At 38.2% G+C, this 20,263-nt stretch overlaps 1 protein-coding gene across 1 annotated transcript; it reads right to left on the bottom strand.

The window, feature by feature from the left end:
• Positions 1 to 1,746: 1,746 nt before the first annotated feature.
• LOC128049870 (alcohol dehydrogenase 6-like) lies at positions 1,747 to 16,401 on the bottom strand. The gene is made up of 9 exons (XM_052642191.1): positions 16,384 to 16,401; positions 14,279 to 14,380; positions 11,352 to 11,496; positions 8,816 to 8,903; positions 8,491 to 8,707; positions 6,813 to 7,073; positions 4,937 to 5,069; positions 2,439 to 2,577; positions 1,747 to 1,771 (listed from the first exon to the last, which is right to left on the bottom strand). Exons 1-9 carry the CDS (start codon positions 16,399 to 16,401, stop codon positions 1,747 to 1,749), a joined length of 1,128 nt encoding a protein of 375 aa, XP_052498151.1.
• Positions 16,402 to 20,263: the final 3,862 nt, after the last annotated feature.

Here is a 20,263-nt window from a genome sequence, read left to right as displayed (position 1 = left end):
AGGCCTATAGCATTTAGGAGAATCTGCAGTTCAAAGTTAAGATAGTCCAGTTCAGTTTTAAGATATCACCCCTTTCCTATCATTGCCCTGGTTTTAGTGACAGATTTATAGATGAAAACCTCTCTGCAATTTTGCTAATATCATAATTAAATCATTGGCCTGATTTTTCAGCCCAATTTGTCCTCTAGTGGTAGGAGATAAGGGCACATTTAAATGCTGCTATAGAAGTCCTGTGGTTGTTAGTCATACTGTTGGTTGATTGTTGTCTGACTCAAGCCTATCATTTTTTTCCTTCAGTGTACTGATGACACTTAACAATAACTAAATCCACAGTCCTCATAATTACCATTACCATCTTATTTCTCAAGTGCTAATAATACTGCACAAGGCAGCACATATTCTGTAATCTGTATCCCATCCAAATTAATCACAGGAGACTCACAGTAATTTTATCCCAAGAGCATGCCAAGAGAGACTCTATCTCACTTACTACCTGTATATTAGTTATCTGTTACTTAGTGCTTTAAAACAAGCATTTGTGTTCTCAAAGTGTCTATTAGTCAGGAATCAGGGAACAGCTGAGCTGAGTGGTTTGGTTCCGGGTTTCTCACAAAGCTGTAATTGAGGTATTGGCCAGGGCTGGTCATCTCAAAGCTTGGTTCAGGAAGAATGTTCTTCTAGTTTCACTTACACAGTGGTTTACAGGCCTCCTAAGATCCACTTCTGAGCTCAAGCACTCTCCTCAGGCTGCCTCTTAATGTACTAGCTGGCTTCTCCCAGAACAAGCAATCGAAGAGAGACACTCCCCAGATGGAATAGAACTCAATTGCAGAAATGATATCTCATCCTTTCTACTGTGAAAATTGAGTCATTAAGTCCAACCCACATTTAAGGAGAGGGGATTACACAAGGGCGTGAATACCAGAAGGTGTGGATCATTGGGGTGCATCTTACAATGGGGTCCAGCTTACAATGGGGTCCAGCTCACAATTATACTTGCATAAATGATTTTTTCCCCTTAGCATAATGTCTTCAAGCTTCATCCATGTTATCACCCATGTGTCAGTTTCCTTCCTTTTAGGGGTGAATATAATTCCACTATGTGTACACGCACAGTATTTTTTTATCCATCATCTGTTGATGGACACTTGGGTTGCTTCCACTTTTGGGCTATTATGAATAATGCTGCTATGCATATCGGTGTAAGAGTGTGTTTTTAAAGCTGACTATCAAAGTGGACAATTGGAGTTTAACCTTATAGGGATACTCTGTGGACTGTGCATTTTCTAGCAATTTTTGTCAGTCATTGGCTGAGGGCTTCTCGGGAGGTACAGATTTCCTGGAACTTGTGGCTTATTGAATGTACAATAAGCTCATGAATGGTGAGTTTTGTTTCTTTGGTGTGAAATGAGGCAGAACTTGATGTGGAAGAAACACAGTGTGCAAGGAAACATGGACTGAGACATAGAGAAAACTGAAATGGGAGTATCCTGGGTGATTTTTGTTTATTTGAAGGGTCTAGGATTGGGTGATTCAAATCAACCTTAACCTAGCTCTGAAAGGGAGGATGTTCCTGGGTGACACTTGGTCACGTAAGAACAACGGTGATGAAGTGGTGACAGTAGAAGCTGGGTATGAGCCCATTGCTAAATGACTCAGAGGCAAGCAGACAGAAACAGCGTTGTGTGGATAATTCTTCTAAACTGTGAAATTATGCAAATGGTATTTAGTTGGTGAGCATCATACTTAAAGTAACAGGGCACAGCGGATGCTAAAAAGAAAGGAAAGGAAAAAAAAGTTGAAATGTTTCTAAAGCAACATTTGTGATTTGAATTTCAAATTTTCCCTTTGTATACCAATGAATAAATTGGATTCCCTTTCCTAAAGTTTAGGTGAAAATAAGCAGATTAAATCAGTTATGAGATTTTTCAAAATGATGTGAAACCCCAAGAGTAAGGAATATGTAAGTAGGCTTATACTCCCTTGGGGAATACTAATGCCCAGTTTATGGCTAGTGTTTGGTTTGTGGGCCAAAGAGAGGTGCTAGAATTTAGAATTCTAGAGCTAATTTCTCGTTTGAAATAGAATGACAAAAATAATAATTGTATTTTTATAAATTATGAACAAATTTAGGCTAGAATTTTATAAGCTAACTTCAGTAAGTTAATGTACATTTAAAGCAATACCAAATTGGAAATAAAATTCTAGTGGTAAGGGTAGGTGATCATTTAAGTATTTTAAGAATTATGTATTATAGCGTGGTAATAAAACAAAATGCATAAGGGAAGGAGATTTTTTGCAAATTCCTGAAACTTCCTTCAGTTGACTGTATGTGGCTTCTCCAGCCATGACTTCCCTTCCATTGCTTCCCCCACCTCCACACACCATTTCTCTTGGCCCCAAATACTCAAGACATAAAAATTGTGTAAGTTACTTGCCATTTTCCAGTTTTCATTAATTCAACTGCTTCGTTGATTTTGTCAAGATTCAGAGTATGGGTAATTAGTGCATCTAGGTTAATCTTCTTTGCCATATAATCAGAAACCAGTTTAGAGGCACCATCTCTGCCTTTCCAGCCTGGAAATACACAGATTAGCAATGGATTTAATACAAGAGAGCCAGTATACAAGAAAGGCCCTACAATTTGTTGCTGGAGGTGTTGGCTTTGAGGAAATACAAGGATTTCCTGCTAACTTGTCTGGACCATCAGGAGAATGAATGCCTGCCCCAGCCATATACTTTGTGTGGAAGGCTATTATCCTGGAGGAGACCTCTGGGCCTGCAGAGGAGTATTTGTTTATAGCAACTAGAACATGGACCTCTTCTTAGAGGTGTGTGTGTGTGTGTGTGTGTGTGTGTCGATCTGAAGCCTCATGAAAGAGCCAAATATTTTAAGGGAAGAGAAGAACTTTCACCATGGCAGTGCTCAGCGACACTTTTGAAAAATGAATGTTTATAAAGTGAGATAAGAATAAAATGTGCCTTTAGGAAGTAAAATTGCACAGGAAAAGATGGGGTCAGTTAAGATAATATAAAACTTAGCATTGTATTTTCTTTGTTCTTGTGATTCTCAAGAAACATTGTCTTCATGTTTAGCTCTGTGCTGAGCAACATGCCCAGTGAGTCACCACAAAGAATTTGGTGGTCTGCTCATTTCTGCAAAGGGTGAGTGTGTGATTTTGCAAGGAGGCAACAGTGTCCTAAGCAGCTGGTTCTGTGACAGGGTCTTGGCTGTTACTTGCTTTTCTTGGTTCCAGCCCCAGCCAGTTTCTGCAGCCTTTCCAAAACTATTCTCGACACAATCTAAAACACTTCCAGTACCTTTATTTTCTGTTTAAGTTGGTTTTAATTATGTGTAATCAAGAATTCTAAATGATGCTCTGTGTTATGACATGAAACATGGTGTGTTTTTCTATTTGTTTTTATTATTTAAAAGGTTGAAGTGTAATTAATATGTAACATATTTGTTTCATATGTATAATGATTTGATATATGTATTATGAAATGATTACTATTAAACTAAGTGTAGTTAACATCCATCACCACACATAGTTACCATTTTTGCTTGTGATAACAACTTTTGATGTCTTTTCTACCTGTTGATTGGTAATCTGAGAAAGCATTTTTATATCTATGTAAAGAACACTTTCACTTGTTTTTTGTTTCTTCTTTTAACCAAAAAAAAAAAAAAAAAATGGGTCCAGGAACATAGAACTAGGCTAGATAGTGTTTCTGAACAAGGCCACTAATTTTAGGGGGAAATTTTTTTCACTGTGTACATTATAGGAGGTTTAGCAGTCCTGTCATTAGAGGCTACCCTTTAACTGAAAACCTTTGAAACCAGTGGATTATAGTATCTATGGAAGGAATTAACTTACATTCATGACCATTATATGAATGTATAGGTGTCGAGCAAAATAGTTTCCTAGTGAGTTTTATTTGAAATATTAGTGAGCCTATTTAACAAGAGTTAACTGAGTATGTGTATTTGGAATCAGCAATTATTGTCTCTGAGGGATATATTGTCTCTAGAGGAAAATAGCAATGGATATGTTTAATTATCCCAAATGGGGGAACTGGTAATTAAACTGATTTATTGCTTGTTTTGTCTGGCCATGCCATTTCTCTACTCTATGCCCATGAATTCAGTAAGATTCCTGGTATCTACAGGACACTGCCGTAAGCAGTTGGGAGAACACAAATGGACCACCAGTCCCCAAAATTCAGGTAGCTCCTGGTTCTCATCTCTTTTGCTCAAGAATTCAAATTTCCTCCAAATCTCTGGATAAGTATATTTCTCTTAAGTATCAGGTTGCTTGCTTATGAGCCTAGATTTCCACACAGATTTATTTTAGTTTGTTTTCTACTTCCTCAGTAAGAAAACACTTCTAAAGTCTTTAAAATATATAAGTTGTAAGACAGGTTTAAAAAATGGAAAACCAAGGGGTTGTGTGAATTTTTTTTTTCCCTCTGGAAAAAATATTCTCTTTTGGTTTTATCGGTCATTTCTCTTTTCAATCATGAGTTCATTATGTCTAATGTCTTTGAGTTGTACAATGCCAAGTCAATTGTTTTGGGTAAGACTTAACATTAGTTGAACCATTTACTAATAATTCAGTATATTCTCCAAAGAATTCCAGTTGGCCATCATATAACTGAATTGAATAGTTATTGATTACAGTATTGCCTTTCCTTTTTGATTTAGAATCTACATTAAACTTTGGACGCTAATCAATTAAAAAAAATCTCTTCCTTTGCATGAGAAAAAAATTACTAAGAAGCAACTGCATACATCAATATTCATCCTCTTATCTTAGATACTTGTGTGTTGAAACAACTATAATCTAAAGCTCTCATTCAAGCATTCATTACACATTTCTCTACTTCCCTCCTCTATAATCCCACACATTTCCATTCTTCCCTGAATCATTCATACCTCCATAAACAGATCCCTTTAAAGAACGTCCTGAGAAGAACAAGTGGCCACTGATGTTGAGTTGGACACCAACGATTAACCCAATAATCACGCAGACCCCATGGCTCTCACGGCAGGAGGCCAGGGCAGCTGCCTGTTGTAAAGCAATGTAAAACAATGGGGTGGTTAAGAGGTGTACTTGAGTGGTGGACCTAAGCCTGAATCTCAGCTTGACTGTTCTCAGTGGTCTGTTACATGCTTTTCTGATGCTCCTTGTCCTCATTTGAAATAACATTTATTTTTTAAGAACGCGCTGAAACATAAATAAGACGTGTGCTACAGAGTATAGTATCTGGTACAATAGATGCAAATCAAAAAATGAAAATAAAGGCACCCATGATAGTAGTAATAATAATAATGACAGTAATAATTTTTATACTGACACGGGTGGTTAGTTAGAGCTGACATATTCATAGGGATTCCCAGGTAGCCCTAGTGATAAAGAACCCTTCTGCCAGTGCAAGAGATGTTAGAGATGCGAGTTCAATCCCTGGGTTGGGAAGATCCCCTGGAGAAGGGGATGGCAACCCACCCCAGTATTTTTGCCTGGAGAATACCATGCACAGAGGAGCCTGGTGGGCTATAGTCTGTGGGATTGCAAAGAGTCAGACATGACTGAAGCGACAGCATATTCTTTTAGATACTGAAAAATAGAGTTGGCTATTTGTATAGCATCATATATTAGCAAAGTTATAAATAAGCATGTTCCCATTATTTATTTTCAAACACTATTTTTCACAGCAAGACTATCTGCAGGAAAGCCTGTGACAAAGATTTTGTTATATCATTTTTACAGACGAGGGGATTTATGTGTAGTGAGGAATGGAAACATTTTGTAAGCTGAGGAAAGGGTCTCAGTTGGAGGAGGCAGATCTCGGGTTTTCATGGAGCTGATTAGAAGATGGAGACATGCAACCCACTAGTATGCTATTTCTACAGTCCCAAAGAAAGAGAGGCTCAAATTGTGAAATAATGTCCTATCCATTTATATTCTTACATAAACCATATTCAGCCAGAAAAATTATCGTTTTTTTTCCCTTCATTCTTGAACTCTTTTAATCAAGGTTGGTAAATAATGTTCCTTGGATGATTATCCCAGATCCAACATGATAGACTTTGCTGAAAGTGTAGAGCTTTGCAGGGTCATTAATTATTCTTGTCACACTTAAATCTTCTGGCTTGGAAGTTATAGTTACTAAGCTGCTCCTTATTATGAAATAATTCAGTAAGAATTCCTTACAAAGCTTTTTTTCCCCCTGTCTATTGTAGACTGTCTGCTTATTTGAAGGAATTGTATTGATATAATGGAACAGAGGGAGAAGAAAACTCAGTATGGGGGGTCAGTGTTTGGGATAGTGAACAGATTTATAAGAGTAGACAGAAGGTACCAGGTGGGATGTCAGGGGCACAAAGAGAATTAAATAGAAGATTGTGGAGGGAATTTTAACTCAGTTAAGAATCTAAAATAAAGACTTGGGACTTCCCTGGTGGTACAATTGATAAGAATCTGCCTTCCAATGCAGGGGACACAGATTCAATACCTGGTCAGGGAAGATCCCACATGCTGTGGCATGGCTAAGCCCGTGTGCCACAACTTGTGAGCCGGTGCACTGCAACCACTGAAGCCCAGGCGCCTAGACCCTCTGCTTCACAAGAGAAGATCCATGGAAATGAGAAGCCCGTGCACCACAATGAAGAGTAGCCCTCACTCACCACAACTAGAGGGAGCCCTATGTGCAGCAACGAAGACCTACCACAGCCAATACATATACAAATCTTAAAAAAAAAAAAGGACTAATAGAAATATCGGTAATTTTCACAATTGAAAATCACATACCACAGTTTCTGGATTTCCAATGACCTCAAAGCTAAAGTCCACACCATCACCTGTCAGGTCAAATAAAACTTCTTGGATGGGTTTCTCATAGTCCTGTGGGTTGATGCACTCAGTGGCACCCACTTCCTTTGCCTTCTCAAATTTGTCTTTGTTGATGTCCACTGCAATGATCCTGGTTGCTCCAGCTGCTTTGCAGCCCATGATAACAGACAGGCCAACTCCTCCCAGGCCAAACACAGCACAAGTGGAGCCTGGGGTCACCTGCATATCCAAAGGCAGGAAAAAAGAGCAAAGGGAACATATACTGTGACTTAATTGGACAGACAAGATCTGAATGTACTTTTTTATGAGACATAAACAAAGGCCATCTTCAAAAAAACATGTGACTAGAGAATTTTAGCTTCTCAACATATTTCTAGATATGGGATACTTTTTGATAAAGGAGCAAAAACTAACCTGTAAAAAGAGTTTTAAGTCTCAGGAATTAGGGTGAGTAGAAGTGTAATGAACTTTCATTGACTCTTAAGACTTCTTTAACAGAGTCTTTAATTTCATATATTTTTGAGTTTTCCACCTTCTTGCAACATTTCCCTTCTCTTTTCTTTTGGATATCCGTAAACTTTGCTTCACTTATAATGTCAGTGCCTTACAAAGGTAAAGACTTATTTTTTATTGGGTCTAAAATGAGACTAATTTAAATTGAACCCCATACTAAGTCTCTGGATAGTATGGGGACTAATGGAGATTGGAAAAAATAAAGAACTAAAATTCACTTGCTGCTGCAGCCTGGATGGGAGAGGTGTTTGGGGGAGAATGGATACACGGCTGAGTATGGCTGAGTGCCTTTGCTCTTCACCTGAAACTATCATAACATTGTTAATCGGCTATACTCCAATACAAAATAAGAAATACAAAAGAAAAAAATTTTTAAAAAGGAAATTTATTAACCACTTAAAGAAAGAAGCTAGGCAGGTTTGGGTGATATTCCAGAAACTGTCGTTTAACAGTAACCCACTCTAGAGTTCCCCAGTGGCCTAGTGGTTAGGATTCCAGGCTTTCACTGCTGTGGCTTGTATTCAGTCCCTTGTTGGGAAACTGAGATCCTGCAAGTCAATTTGGTACCATCAAAAAGAAAAAAAATAAAAAATAGAACAAAGCAGTAACCCACTCAACCAGAGTGGGATTACCTGACTAGTCTGTTTTACATGCCAACATCTTCTCCATCAATTGGTCTTTACTTCCCTTTTATTTTTATAGGAACTTATTACCATCTGTTAAATAACAGAATAGAAGCTCAATGGGCACTTTTAGCTGTTGAATCAAAGCATCTGGAACAGTGAATGGCCCCATAAATGTATGTTGAAAGAAAAAAAAAATTAACTGGAATGTGGAAGGATACATAGTCATTTTAAACTGACTCCCAGGAGTTGAACTCCCAGGAATTCCTGATGTCTCCACTTGTGAATGGCATCTAGACTTAATTTGCCACATACTACTGACCAAGAAGGAATGGGAAATATGTGCAAGGGAGTATAGGTGACTAGAAAATAATAAAGAACTTGAGGATGTTTTGAGGCAGGTTTGCGAGTCTCTCTCAGGCTATATGATCAGACATGGCCCACATACATAAGGCCTTCCAATTCCATAAGTCAACAATTACATTCATAATGCTTCTTACCTTGGCAGTATTGATTGCACTACCATACCCAGTAGAAAAACCACAGCTAACTAAGAATACTTTCTCCAGAGGTGCAGCTGCATCGATCTTGGCGACTGAGATTTCATTCATTACTGTGTATTCAGAGAAGGTGCTTGTATTCCCGAAGTGGTATACTGGTTTTCCCTTGCAGGTAAATCTACTGGTACCATCAGACATCAGGTGGGTTTCTTCCTGTCTTTTAAAGACAAAAGCAAACAGAAAACATTTATTTGGAATTAGAAAGTTTAGATTCCTTTTAAGGAAATTGAATTAATTTTGCACAAAGATGTTTGTAAAAACTTACTTGAATTTTATACAAAAATTGTCTGCAGAATTAAGGCAGGAGGTGCATTCTCCACATTGTGGTAGAAAGAGTGTGATAACTTTATCTCCTAAGGGAGCAAAATTGTTTATGAAGGCATTATTTTTAAAGTAAAGAGATACCTGTATCTCAGGAACTGAACAACAAGGCACTCAAGAAAATATAACTAAGAATTAGTTCCACAGTTAATTGTGTTTGCTATTGTGGAGACTACTTACAAAAAAGGGGATATCTTTGGCATGTGTGTCTAGCCCTGGGCTCAATGTCTGACTCCCAAGGGGCTGGCTTCAGATTTGCCTCCGTTCTAGGTTCCTCTTGAGGCACCAGATGACTTTGTCATGTAGCCACTCAGCCAAGTCTTTTCTTACATTTCCTATAAAACTTCTGCTGTCAGGAATTGGATTTAAAACTGTATGGATACCACGAACTCACAGAATAAGCTTCTGGATCAGGGAGAGAGGATTGTCTCCGTGCTATCTTCTGTGTTTTACATCAATCCTTTCTCCAGAGGTAGGCAGTTTTTTTCTACTAATGTTCAAAGTACAAGAAGAATATTAGAATAACCTGCCTGTGATGGACTTACTGACTGCCCCATTGTCTATCCTTGTAAACCAGAGCAATTTACTTCATATTTTCTGTAAAAATAATTTGTAGAATTTCATTTATTTTCAGTTTTTTTAAAAAATAATACATATGGTAAAATTTAAACACTACAAGTGAAAATTGACATCCAATCTCTAGTCTTCCTTATCCCACTCTAAAGACAATTACTTTTATCCATATGCAAGGTATTTTTCAGAGACATAGTCCCTTTAGAAAGACAAAAACTAGTATACCATGTACCCTATCATAGGCCTTGCTTTTTTATTTAAAGGTTGATCTTGGAGATTTCTTATCTTAGAATGATATAGCATTCTATCATTTATTTAATATTTACATAGTATTCTGTTATATAAATATATCATAATTTATATTTAAGCAGCACCCTGTATACTGACAGACATTTAGGTTGTTTTCTGTTTTTATTATTTCTTCCTCTTTGACATGAAAAAGAACAATGCAATATTTTTTTATCACACATGGTCTATGGTAGGCAGAATTTCTAAAATGGCTCACCAAAGATGTCTTGTCCTAATTCCCAGAAATTAAATATGTCAAGTTATCATGCCTGTGAATGTTACATGGAAAGAAGAGAGGCTTTGCAGATGTAATTAAGATTACTAAGCAATTGACATTAAAATAGGAGTTATCCTGGGTTATTTAGGTGGACCAAAGATCCATGAAAGGAGACAAGAGGAAAGCAGAAGAGGAAGAAAAAGTGATTCAAAGCATGAGAAGGACTTGATGTGCCATTGCTGCTTTGAGGCTAGAAGTGGGCAAGGGGGCCCCATGAGAAGGAATGTGAGCAGCTTCAAGGAGCTGAGGTCTGTAGCCCCAGCTGACAGCCTATCAATGGAGGTTGAGCACTTTAGTCTTACGACCTTAAAGGTTGTCAGCCCTAAATATGACATTTTCAAGTCTTTGGTAATTTTTTAGATAAGCAGTTTTTCTGTTGTCTTTAAAATTTTAATTTATTGAGGGTTTGAGATTGGGCATCTTCTCACATGCTTAAAAAGCATTTGTGTGTATATGTGTATATATCCATATCTCTGTATATGTTTCCCTCCAAACTAGATGTATATTTCCTTTGCTAATTTTCATAAGTTAGTGTTAAAGAATTCTTTATAAATTAAAGAAATTTTCCCGCTGTCATATTGGCTTGTTGATTTGGGTGGAAGGTATTTTTTTAACACAGAATTTTAAAGAACTTTATTTTCAAATTTATCGATATATTATTTTACATCTGAATTTTTTGGGTTAGTTAAAATTTCCTTCCCTTCTCGGAAGTATTACAAAATGTTCTGTTACAATAATTTATATACTTCTATGGTTTCACTTTTCACATTTAATTCTTGGATTCATATAGCATCTTTCTTTCTATAAAAATATAATAGCAACTCAAGTTACTTTTATTCTCCAGAAAACTATCCAGTTGTTTCAATATTATATATTGAAATCCATGTTTCCCCTTCAAATTTGAAAGGCAAACTTAATCCTATATTAAATTCCTACATGAATTTGATCCAGTTCTGAACTTCTTCCCTATATAGTTCACTAATGTGTTCAACTGTTTATCATAGTTGAACTATTTATCAAATTTATCATATGCTTCATTTAAACAATTGTTCAACCATTTCTCTCAGTTGATTTTTTTGAGGAAATTTTTGTCACATTTGCACTCTTTCAAGTTCAATCTCAGTACATTCTATTTTTTATTTTTATTAATATCAAAATATAAGTATAAAGAATACATTTAGTATTTTTCTGTAATTTATACTTTTAACCCTCCTTTTCTAAGAAATGGGCAATATTTTACCTTTTATTTCACTTACACTTAACATAATTTAAGGGATGCTTCTTATTCCTGAGGTGGGTTCCAAGTTGCTGCTATTTCCTAATTCCAGGTACCAGTTCATACCTGCTTTCACTGTGCTCACTCCTTCTCCCACACTCTCGACTATTCCAGCTCCTTCATGGCCCATAATGATAGGGTAGTGTTGGTGCTGAAGATTTATATCCTTTAACACTTTCATCTCGGTCCCACAGAGCGCAGTGGCCACCATCTGTATGGAAGGCAAAGAGTAATATAGTTTTCTCTGTCTTAGAGATGTTCTAGAATTGTTAATGTTGTAAAGTGTTTTGGTAGTTTGATATGCTGCATTAATATTGATGCATTAATTTCTTAGTTTTAATTCTGGACAAGGGCCAGTAATGTGTTTCAATCAATGCAATGTTTTTCACTAGCTAATTTTGGAATCAAATGATTTTAAAACTTATTGGAGAGGGTAGGATATGCTCAGAAGAGACCGTTGTAAAACCGCATGTGGCATCAAAGGTCTCACTTTGTGCTTCACTGTAGCTTGTGGGTGGGAGTGTGGAGGAGCAAGACCAATTATAGAAATGAAGGAATTGGAATACAGGAAGGAGAGGGATAATGCCTCCTAATATAATTGAGGCTTTAATTTATTTCACATGAGGGCTTTACAGTTATGTTACTGGTACAAGTTGTAATTCCACTTTTTGTTGTAAATCAGCCAGATAGTTTAAAGTGGAGGCCCTCAGAGCAGTGGTTACTAAAGAGTTCAGAGCTGAAATCTTGGCTCTGCACCCCTGTTTAACTGTGTGATCAGGGGATAAATTGTCCTTCTGAGTCTCAGTTTCTTCATCTCTAAAATGGGTATGGGGTTGGAATGCATGTGTGTGTGCACACACACACATATACACACACATGGCTAAGTCAAGAATTGAAATCTATTGAAATCTGACAATGTAAAAGGGGGATAATTTGAAGGGTATCATAAAATTGCTTATAACCTGGACTGTAAGCAGAGCAGTTAGAATTAATGGATCTAGAAATCTATCAAGCAGCTTTTGTCTTCATCTGTCTACTTTGACTCAGTGTGTGTATAGCTGCATTTTCCTATCATTCTCTGAAGACAGGCTTTCTCTTATTCATATGATCACATGGTTAAAAATGACTGCCAGCCCTGAGCCCCTCCAGCCTCTCTAGTTCCCTCCATACCGTCTTGCTTAGATTCTCTATATCTTGTTCAAATTCTTGAGTGAGAGATTCAGATTTGTAGCTTATCAGATAATGGCTGGATGTCCTTGAGTTGGTGTCCACATCTCTCTGTATGAGTTGCGATCCTGTGCGTGGAGAGTGAATAGAGATGGCCAAAGGAACTTCTGTGCACTCCATGGATCATATAAGCCAGAGATGACTTTTTGAAAAGAGGGCATGGATTGCACAGGCAAGGTAACTTAGAAAATGATGATCTCTCTGTGATCCATTAATAAATAATATTTATTCATCATTACTAACATTAAATAGTGACAATTCAAAAGAAACTGAACTAGAAGTCAGGTGAGCTACCTTCTGGGCTGGTAGCCTCTTATTAGAATCACCTAGGGGAGATTTAGACATAACTGAAGCGACTTAGCAGCAGCAGCAGGGGAGATTTAAAAACTCTAATAATCAGCCTGTGTGCATGCTAAGCTGCTTCAGTCGTGTCTGACTGTTTGTAACCCTATGCACTGTAGCCTGCCAAACTCCTCTGTCCAGGGGATTCTCCAGGCAAGAATACTGAGTGGATTGCCATGCCCTCCTCCAGGGAATCTTCCCAACCCAGGGATCAAACCCAGGTCTCCTATTGGCAGGAGCGTTCTTTATCACTAGTGCCCCTTGGGAAGTCCAATCAGACTGTACTCCACACCAGATAAATCACAAATTCAAAATGTCTAAGGGTGGGATTCAGTTTTCAGCATTTTCCAAAGCTCCCAAATGATTCCAGACATATAAGCAAGGTTGAGAAAAGCAGTTGAAGTCTCTGTTCTTATTTAACTGCTAGAACAGTCCTGTACATTATTGATTTCAATCTTATTTTTAAAATAACAGATATCTGTAAGCCTCTTCCAGCTCTAACCTGAATTCCAAAGACTGAGTCTTGATTTATCTATAATCAAACAAAATTTCATAAAACATACCGTCAATCCTTCTTATCCATAGGTTTCTCATCCATGGATTCAACCAATAAGGGATTGAAGTTATTTTTAAAAAATCCAGGAAGTTGCCCAAACAAAACTTGAATTTGCTGCATGCTGGCAACTACTTACCTATCATTTACATCGTATTTAGAACAATTTGTACAGCATTTATCTTGTATTAGGTATTTTTAAGTAACCTAGGCACTAGTGGTAAAGAACACTTCTGCCAATACAGGAGATGTAAGAGACGTAGGTTTGACCCCTGGGTCAGGAAGATCCCCTGGAGGAGGGCACAACAACCCATTCCAGTATTCTTACACGGAGAATCCTATGGACAGAGGAGACTGGCAGACTACAGTCCATAGGGTCGCAAAGAGTCAGACACAACTGAAGTGACTTAGCAGAGGTGATTTAAAATATACAGGAGAATGTGTGTAAGTTATATGCAAATACCACACAATTTTATATAAGGAACTTGAGCCTCCTAGGATTTTGGTATGGAGTGGGGGTACCAATCCCCTGCAGATATAGGGGGAGGACTGTTTCAAGGTAACTTAAATAACATGAAGAATATCATAATGAAAATTGAAAGTTCAGATTAAAATATGGTTTGTGGGTAGAAACTTCTTTTAATTAGTAGGAGTTACAAATAAGTGTCCATTGGGTATGTAGCCTATGCTCTACCTTCCTAACTGTTTCTCTGTTTGGATTTGAAGACTAATGGAAATGTTTAATAAAAAAGAAATAGGAGAGCGTATAGTTTTCTTTCTGAATTGAACACTGTGAAAAGAATGTATAATCTACAGTGAACAGGTCTGAGTTTTGGCGTGGAAATATTGTGGAGTTTTTGTTTTTTTTTACCTTTATGCGAACTTCTTTTGCCTTTGGTGGAGCCACTTCTACCTCCTCAATGGAAAATGATCCACCAGGCTTCCAGACTATGGCTGCTCTGCACCTGATAACCTGGGAAGAAGAATATGGAGGCAGAAAGGGAAACTCCTTAGGCTTGGGAGTTAGAGAATTCCTATATTAATGATTATTAGAAGGTTGAATCCAATTCTTTCACACTCAAGCCTAGATTAAAAAAAAAAAAAAGGAAGAGATCATTGCTTAAATATACTCAGAATGTAGCCTCTTGACCTCACCTCTTCCTGTACCATCAGTCTCTGTATTCAAATCAGTCTTGCAATTCTAACTGTATTTACATGGTGCCACACAACCAAGAGGATAGATGTCACACTTTTGATCTTATGATGAACGAAGTTGTTCAGTTTCAGGGCAGAAATGACATTGCAGTGTGAGAGTTATTTGTGATCCTAGGTATGGGAGAGAATCAGTTTTGGGGTGCAGGCAGGAATGGACACCATCTAGTTGTGGCATTTCATCAAATGGTGGTGGTCACTGGCAGACTGAGATTGAAGAGGTTGTTGGTGGTAAGGTAGTCCTTCAAGGGTTCTGATTTCAGCCCATCATCGTTCTCACTATAAATTATTACCCTATGTGATTTCACCTAGTTTATATAGAATCAATTATTACTTTTATATAGATGATCTTTGTAACAGACTTGTGACTAAGCTTTAGATTCTATTCATTGGCTATTTGATTGTACTGTGCTTAGTTGCTCAGTCATGTCCAATTCTTTGTGACCCTTTGGACTGTCCTACAGGCATCTCAAATTCAACATGATAAAACATGAAGACACTGTTATTTCTTTCTTCCACCACCCCCCTTCCCTTGACCAGTGGTGGACACAGCACACAATTTGTTCTTTCCTCTGCTTTCTCTGTTTCAGTGAGTTGCCATGTAATCTATTCAATAATACAAGAAATAAACCGGGAAAGAGCCTTGATTTGTCTCTTTCCCTCAACCTCCACAATCTAAAAATTTCTGTAATCTGATCCCTCTTCTCCATTTCTGCTGCTACTGTGTGGTCCAGTCCTCATTGTCTTTCACCTGGCTTGGTTCATCACCTTGAAGTCCATCTTTTATAGCATTGCTGTGCTTAGCCGCTCAGTTCTATCTGACTCTTTGTGACCGCATGGACTGTAGCCCACCAGGCTCCTCTGTCCATGGGGATTCTCCAGGCAAGACTACTGGAGTGGGTTGCCATGCCCCACTCCAGGGATCTTCCTAACCCAGACCTGAATTGAACCCAGGTCTCCCAATTGCAGGCAGATTCTTTACTGTCTGAGCCACAGGGAAGCCCTAAATTATAATACTTATCATGCTAATTCTCTATCTAAAAATGATATTGTCACCAATTGTTTGTCAGGATCTGTTGACATGGTCTACAAAGCTTTCCATGATCTTCCTGTCAGTCTTCCAACCTTATTTCTAGTCATTTCCTGCCCTCAGGAACAACAGAAAAATTCTGGATAATTTTCTTCTGTTTCTCCTCATGTTTCGTCTACCTGCACAACTGTCTCCTCCTTTACCTGGTGAATTCTTACATCTGTAAGTTTTCTCTTATATGCCACTTTCTCTGGGAAGCCAGGCAAGATTAGGGGCGATGCCCCTCTCTTTTTCACTACCCCTGGACTCTCTTTCATAGTTACTATGTCTCTCTGGGAGATCCTTTAAGGAGGGGATATATCTTTAACTTTGGAAAGTTTGATATACAGCTTGATATATTGCCTATTAAAGAACTGAAAAAAAAAACTGAAGAAAGGCAAGGCACATAAAAGGAATAAAAGAAAAGGGGAAGGAGAAAGAGAGATATTAAAATTAAGATTGTCTTCCACCTTTAGGAGTATAGAGAGTAGTTGAGTAATGCTGCTAAGTCGCTTCAGTCGTGTCCGACTCTGTGCGACCCCACAGATGGCAGCCCACCAGGCTCTGCCGTCCCTGGGATTCTCCAGGCAAGAACACTGGAGTGGGTTGCCATGTCCTTCTCTAGGTGTTGGTAAGTAGACAAGCACACAGGTTGACACATTTATGCTATGACATAAAAAGAATACTATACTTACTTTCCCTGTAGTACTCATGCTGATTTTCTCTTGTGTTCTTCTGGCCACAGATGAATATACTGAGAAAAGGAGATTCTGGTTACAACTTTCAAAGTCCAAGGGAGCAGAGGTCACTGTTTGATCAAGAGGCTGAGTCCTGACCTTTGTGTATTAATCAGGTAATTAATACACCTCATAACTGGAAACAGATTTTCCTGATCCTTGATGGAAGTTCCTAATTATAATATGAAAAAGATTTAGCTCAGTGCAAAAGCACAAAAGGTAAAATTGTGCAAAGTTTTTCTTCTCTTAGTCATGAGCTTCCCCTCTTAGTATCCATTCTGTTGAATTTTAAATTTGGTCTTCTAAATGTCCAAGTTTAAAATTTCTATTAACATGTATAAAATTGTGTCTGTGTTGTTTTTCCAATGCAGATATAGTATCTATGAGTCTAAATTTGAGTAATCCATTGGTTTTCCAAGCATGTGTCCCATTGTTGAGGAATTAGGATGTTACTAACTAGTTTTATCTAGGAGTTTAGCATAAGCTCCTCATCTCTTGGTATGCTGAGCTGGTTACTCAGAGAAATGGAAACCAATTTGGGTAAGAAGCCTAACAATCAGGATTTGAATTTGAGCAAATCTCTGTATGTGGATTAATACATTCCCAATGAAAGGTAAACCAGTAGGCAGGTTTTAGCTAGAAGGGAAGAAAAGAAGATTAAATGCTCTTTCTGTGTCATAAAATGAGCACATGATCTTCTTCCTTAACCTGTGAGATTACAGTGGATCATATTGATTAATTTTCAAATATAGAACCAGCTTTACATATCTGGAACAAATTCTACTTGGTGTATTAGTTTTCTTTCTTTGCACTGTCTTTGTCTGATTTTGGTTTCCTAGTAATAATAATATCATAAAATTATTTCCTCATCTTCTATTTTCTGGGAGAGATTGTATAGAATTGATATTAATTCCTTAAATGTTTGGTTGAATTCTTTAATGAGACCATCTGGGCCTAGAGATTTCTATTTGGGGATGTTTAAAATTGTGAATTTAATTACCTTTGTATTTGTTGGTTGGTTGGTTTGGTTTAGTCTCTAAGTTGTGTCTGACTCTTGCAACCCCATGGATTCTAGCCCACCAGGCTCCTCTGTCCAGAGGATTTTCAGGCAAGAATATGTAAATGATCTGTTTTGTATGTTAGCCTGCAGTCTTTGAGCAATTACTCCATTTCATCTCATTTGTCAAATTTATGTGTATAGAATTGCTAACGAAGTGTGAAAGTGAAAGTTGCTCAGTCGTGTCTGACTCTTTGAGACCCCATGGACTATATTCCATGGAATTCTCCAGGCCAGGATACTGAGGTAGGTAGCTTTTCCCTTCTTCAGGGCATCTTCCCAAGCCAGGGATGGAACCCATGTCTCCCTCATTGCAGGTGTATTCTTTACCAGCTGAGCCACAGAACTGTTTGTATTCCCTTATTATTCTTTTGATGTTTGCAGTGTCTGTAGTAATATACTCTGTTTGATTCCTTATTATTGATAATTTGTGTCTTTTTTTCTGTTTTTCTTTGTCAGAAGCCACTCATATTTCAGGCATTCATTTGGTGCTGGGGTAATGATGATGAACATGATATTCAGAGTCCACAGTCTCATAGTGTGAACAAAATATCAGACAATTACAATACAGCGTTTGACATGGTATAATGGAGGGAGTAGAGGAAGCAATAGAAAGAGAGGAAGTATATGTAATCTATATTTCTGGGAGCCCAAGGCTCATAGAGTTTTGCCAAGAGAATGCACTGGTCATAGTAAACACCCTCTTCCAACAACACAAGAGAAGACTCTACACATGGACATCACCAGATGGTCAACACTGAAATCAGATTGATTATATTCTTTGCAGACAAAGATGGAGAAGCTCTATACAGTCAGCAAAAACAAGACTGGGAACTGACTGTGGCTCAGATCATGAACTCTTTATTGCCAAATTAGACTTAAATTGAAGAAAGTAAGGAAAACCACTAGACCATTCAGGCATGACCTAAATCAAATCCCTTATGATTATACAGTGGAAGTGAGAAATAGATTTAAGGCAGTAGATCTGATAGACAGAGTGCCTAAAGTGATGCTTCAGGCATCACTATGGACAAGTTTTGTATCATTCTACAGGAGACAGGGATCATGACCATCCCTATGGAAAAGAAAGGCAAAAAGCAAAATGGCTGTCTGGGGAGGCCTTACAAATAGCTGTGAAAAGAAGAGAAGTGAAAAGCAAAGGAGAAAAGGAAAGATGTAAGCATCTGAATGCAGAGTTCGAAAGAATAGCAAGGAGAGATAAGAAAGCCTTCCTCAGTGATCAATGCACAGAAAGAGAGCAAAAGAACAGAATGGGAAAGACTAGAGATCTCTTCAAGAAAATTAAAGATACCAAGGGAATATTTCATGCAAAGATGGGCTCGATAAATGACAGAAATCGTCTGGACCTAACAGAAGCAGAAGATATTAAGAAGAGGTGGCAAGAATACACAGAAGAACTGTACAAAAAAGATCTTCATGACCAGATAATCACAATGGTGAGATCACTCACCTAGAGCCAGACATCCTGGAATGTGAAGTCAAGTGGAACTTAGGAAGCATCACTACGAACAAAGCTAGTGGAGGCGATGGAATTCCAGTGGAGCTATTTCAAATCCTGAAAGATGATGCTGTGAAAGTGCTGTACTCAATATGCCAGCAAATTTGGAAAACTCAGCAGTGGCCACAGGACTGGAAAAGGTCAGTTTTCATTCTAATCCCAAAGAAAGGCAATGCCAAAGAATGCTCAAACTACCACATAATTGCACTCATCTCACATTGTTAGTTAAGTAATGCTCAAAATTCTCCAAGCCAGGCTTCAGCAATATGTGAACCGTGAACTTCCAGATGTTCAAGCTGAATTTAGAAAAGGCAGAAGAACCAGAGGTCAAATTGCCAACATCCGCTGGATCATGGAAAAAGCAAGAGAGTTCCAGAAAAACATCTATTTCTGCTTTATTGACTATGCCAAAGCCTTTGACTGTGTGGATCCCAATAAACTGTGGAAAATTATTCAAGAGATGGGAATACCAAACCACCTGACCTGCCTCTTGAGAAACCTATATGCAGGTCAGGAAGCAACAGTTAGAACTGGACATAGAACAACAGACTGGTTCCAAATAGGAAAAGGAGTATGTCAAAGCTGTGCCTTGTCACCCTGCTTACTTAACTTCTATGCAGAGTGCATCATGAGAAACGCTGGACTGGAGGAAGCACAAGCTGGAATCAAGATTGCCGGGATGACAATCAGATATGCAGATGACACCACCCTTATGGCAAAAAGTGAAGAGGAACTAAAAAGCCTCTTGATGAAAGTGAAAGAGGAGAGTGAAAAAGTTGGCCTAAAGCTCAACATTCAGAAAACGAAGATCATGGCATCTGGTCCCATCACTTCATGGCAAATAGATGGGGAAACAGTGGAAACAGTGTCAGACTTTATTTTTGGGGGCTCCAAAATCACTGCAGATGGTGATTACAGCCATGAAATTAAAAGACGCTTGCTCCTTGGAAGGAAAGTTATGAGCAACCTAGATAGCATATTAAAAAGCAGAGACATTACTTTGCCAACAAAGGTCCGTCTAGTCAAGGCTGTGGTTTTTCCAGTGGTCATGTATGGATGTGAAAGCTGGACTGTGAAGAAGGCTGAGCGCTGAAGAATTGATGCTTTTGAAGTGTGGTGTTGGAGAAGACTCTTGAGAGTCCCTTGGACTGCAAGGAGATCCAACCAGTCCATTCTAAAGGAGATCAGTCCTGGGTGTTCATTGGAAGTCTGATGCTGAAGCTGTAACTCGAGTACTTTGGCCACCTCATGCGAAGAACTGA

Source organism: Budorcas taxicolor, chromosome 6, assembly GCF_023091745.1.
Source record: "Budorcas taxicolor isolate Tak-1 chromosome 6, Takin1.1, whole genome shotgun sequence".
Taxonomy (NCBI): Eukaryota; Metazoa; Chordata; class Mammalia; order Artiodactyla; family Bovidae; genus Budorcas; species Budorcas taxicolor.
Note: the sequence above shows the minus strand (reverse complement) of the source record. Positions and strands in the feature narration are given on the sequence as shown.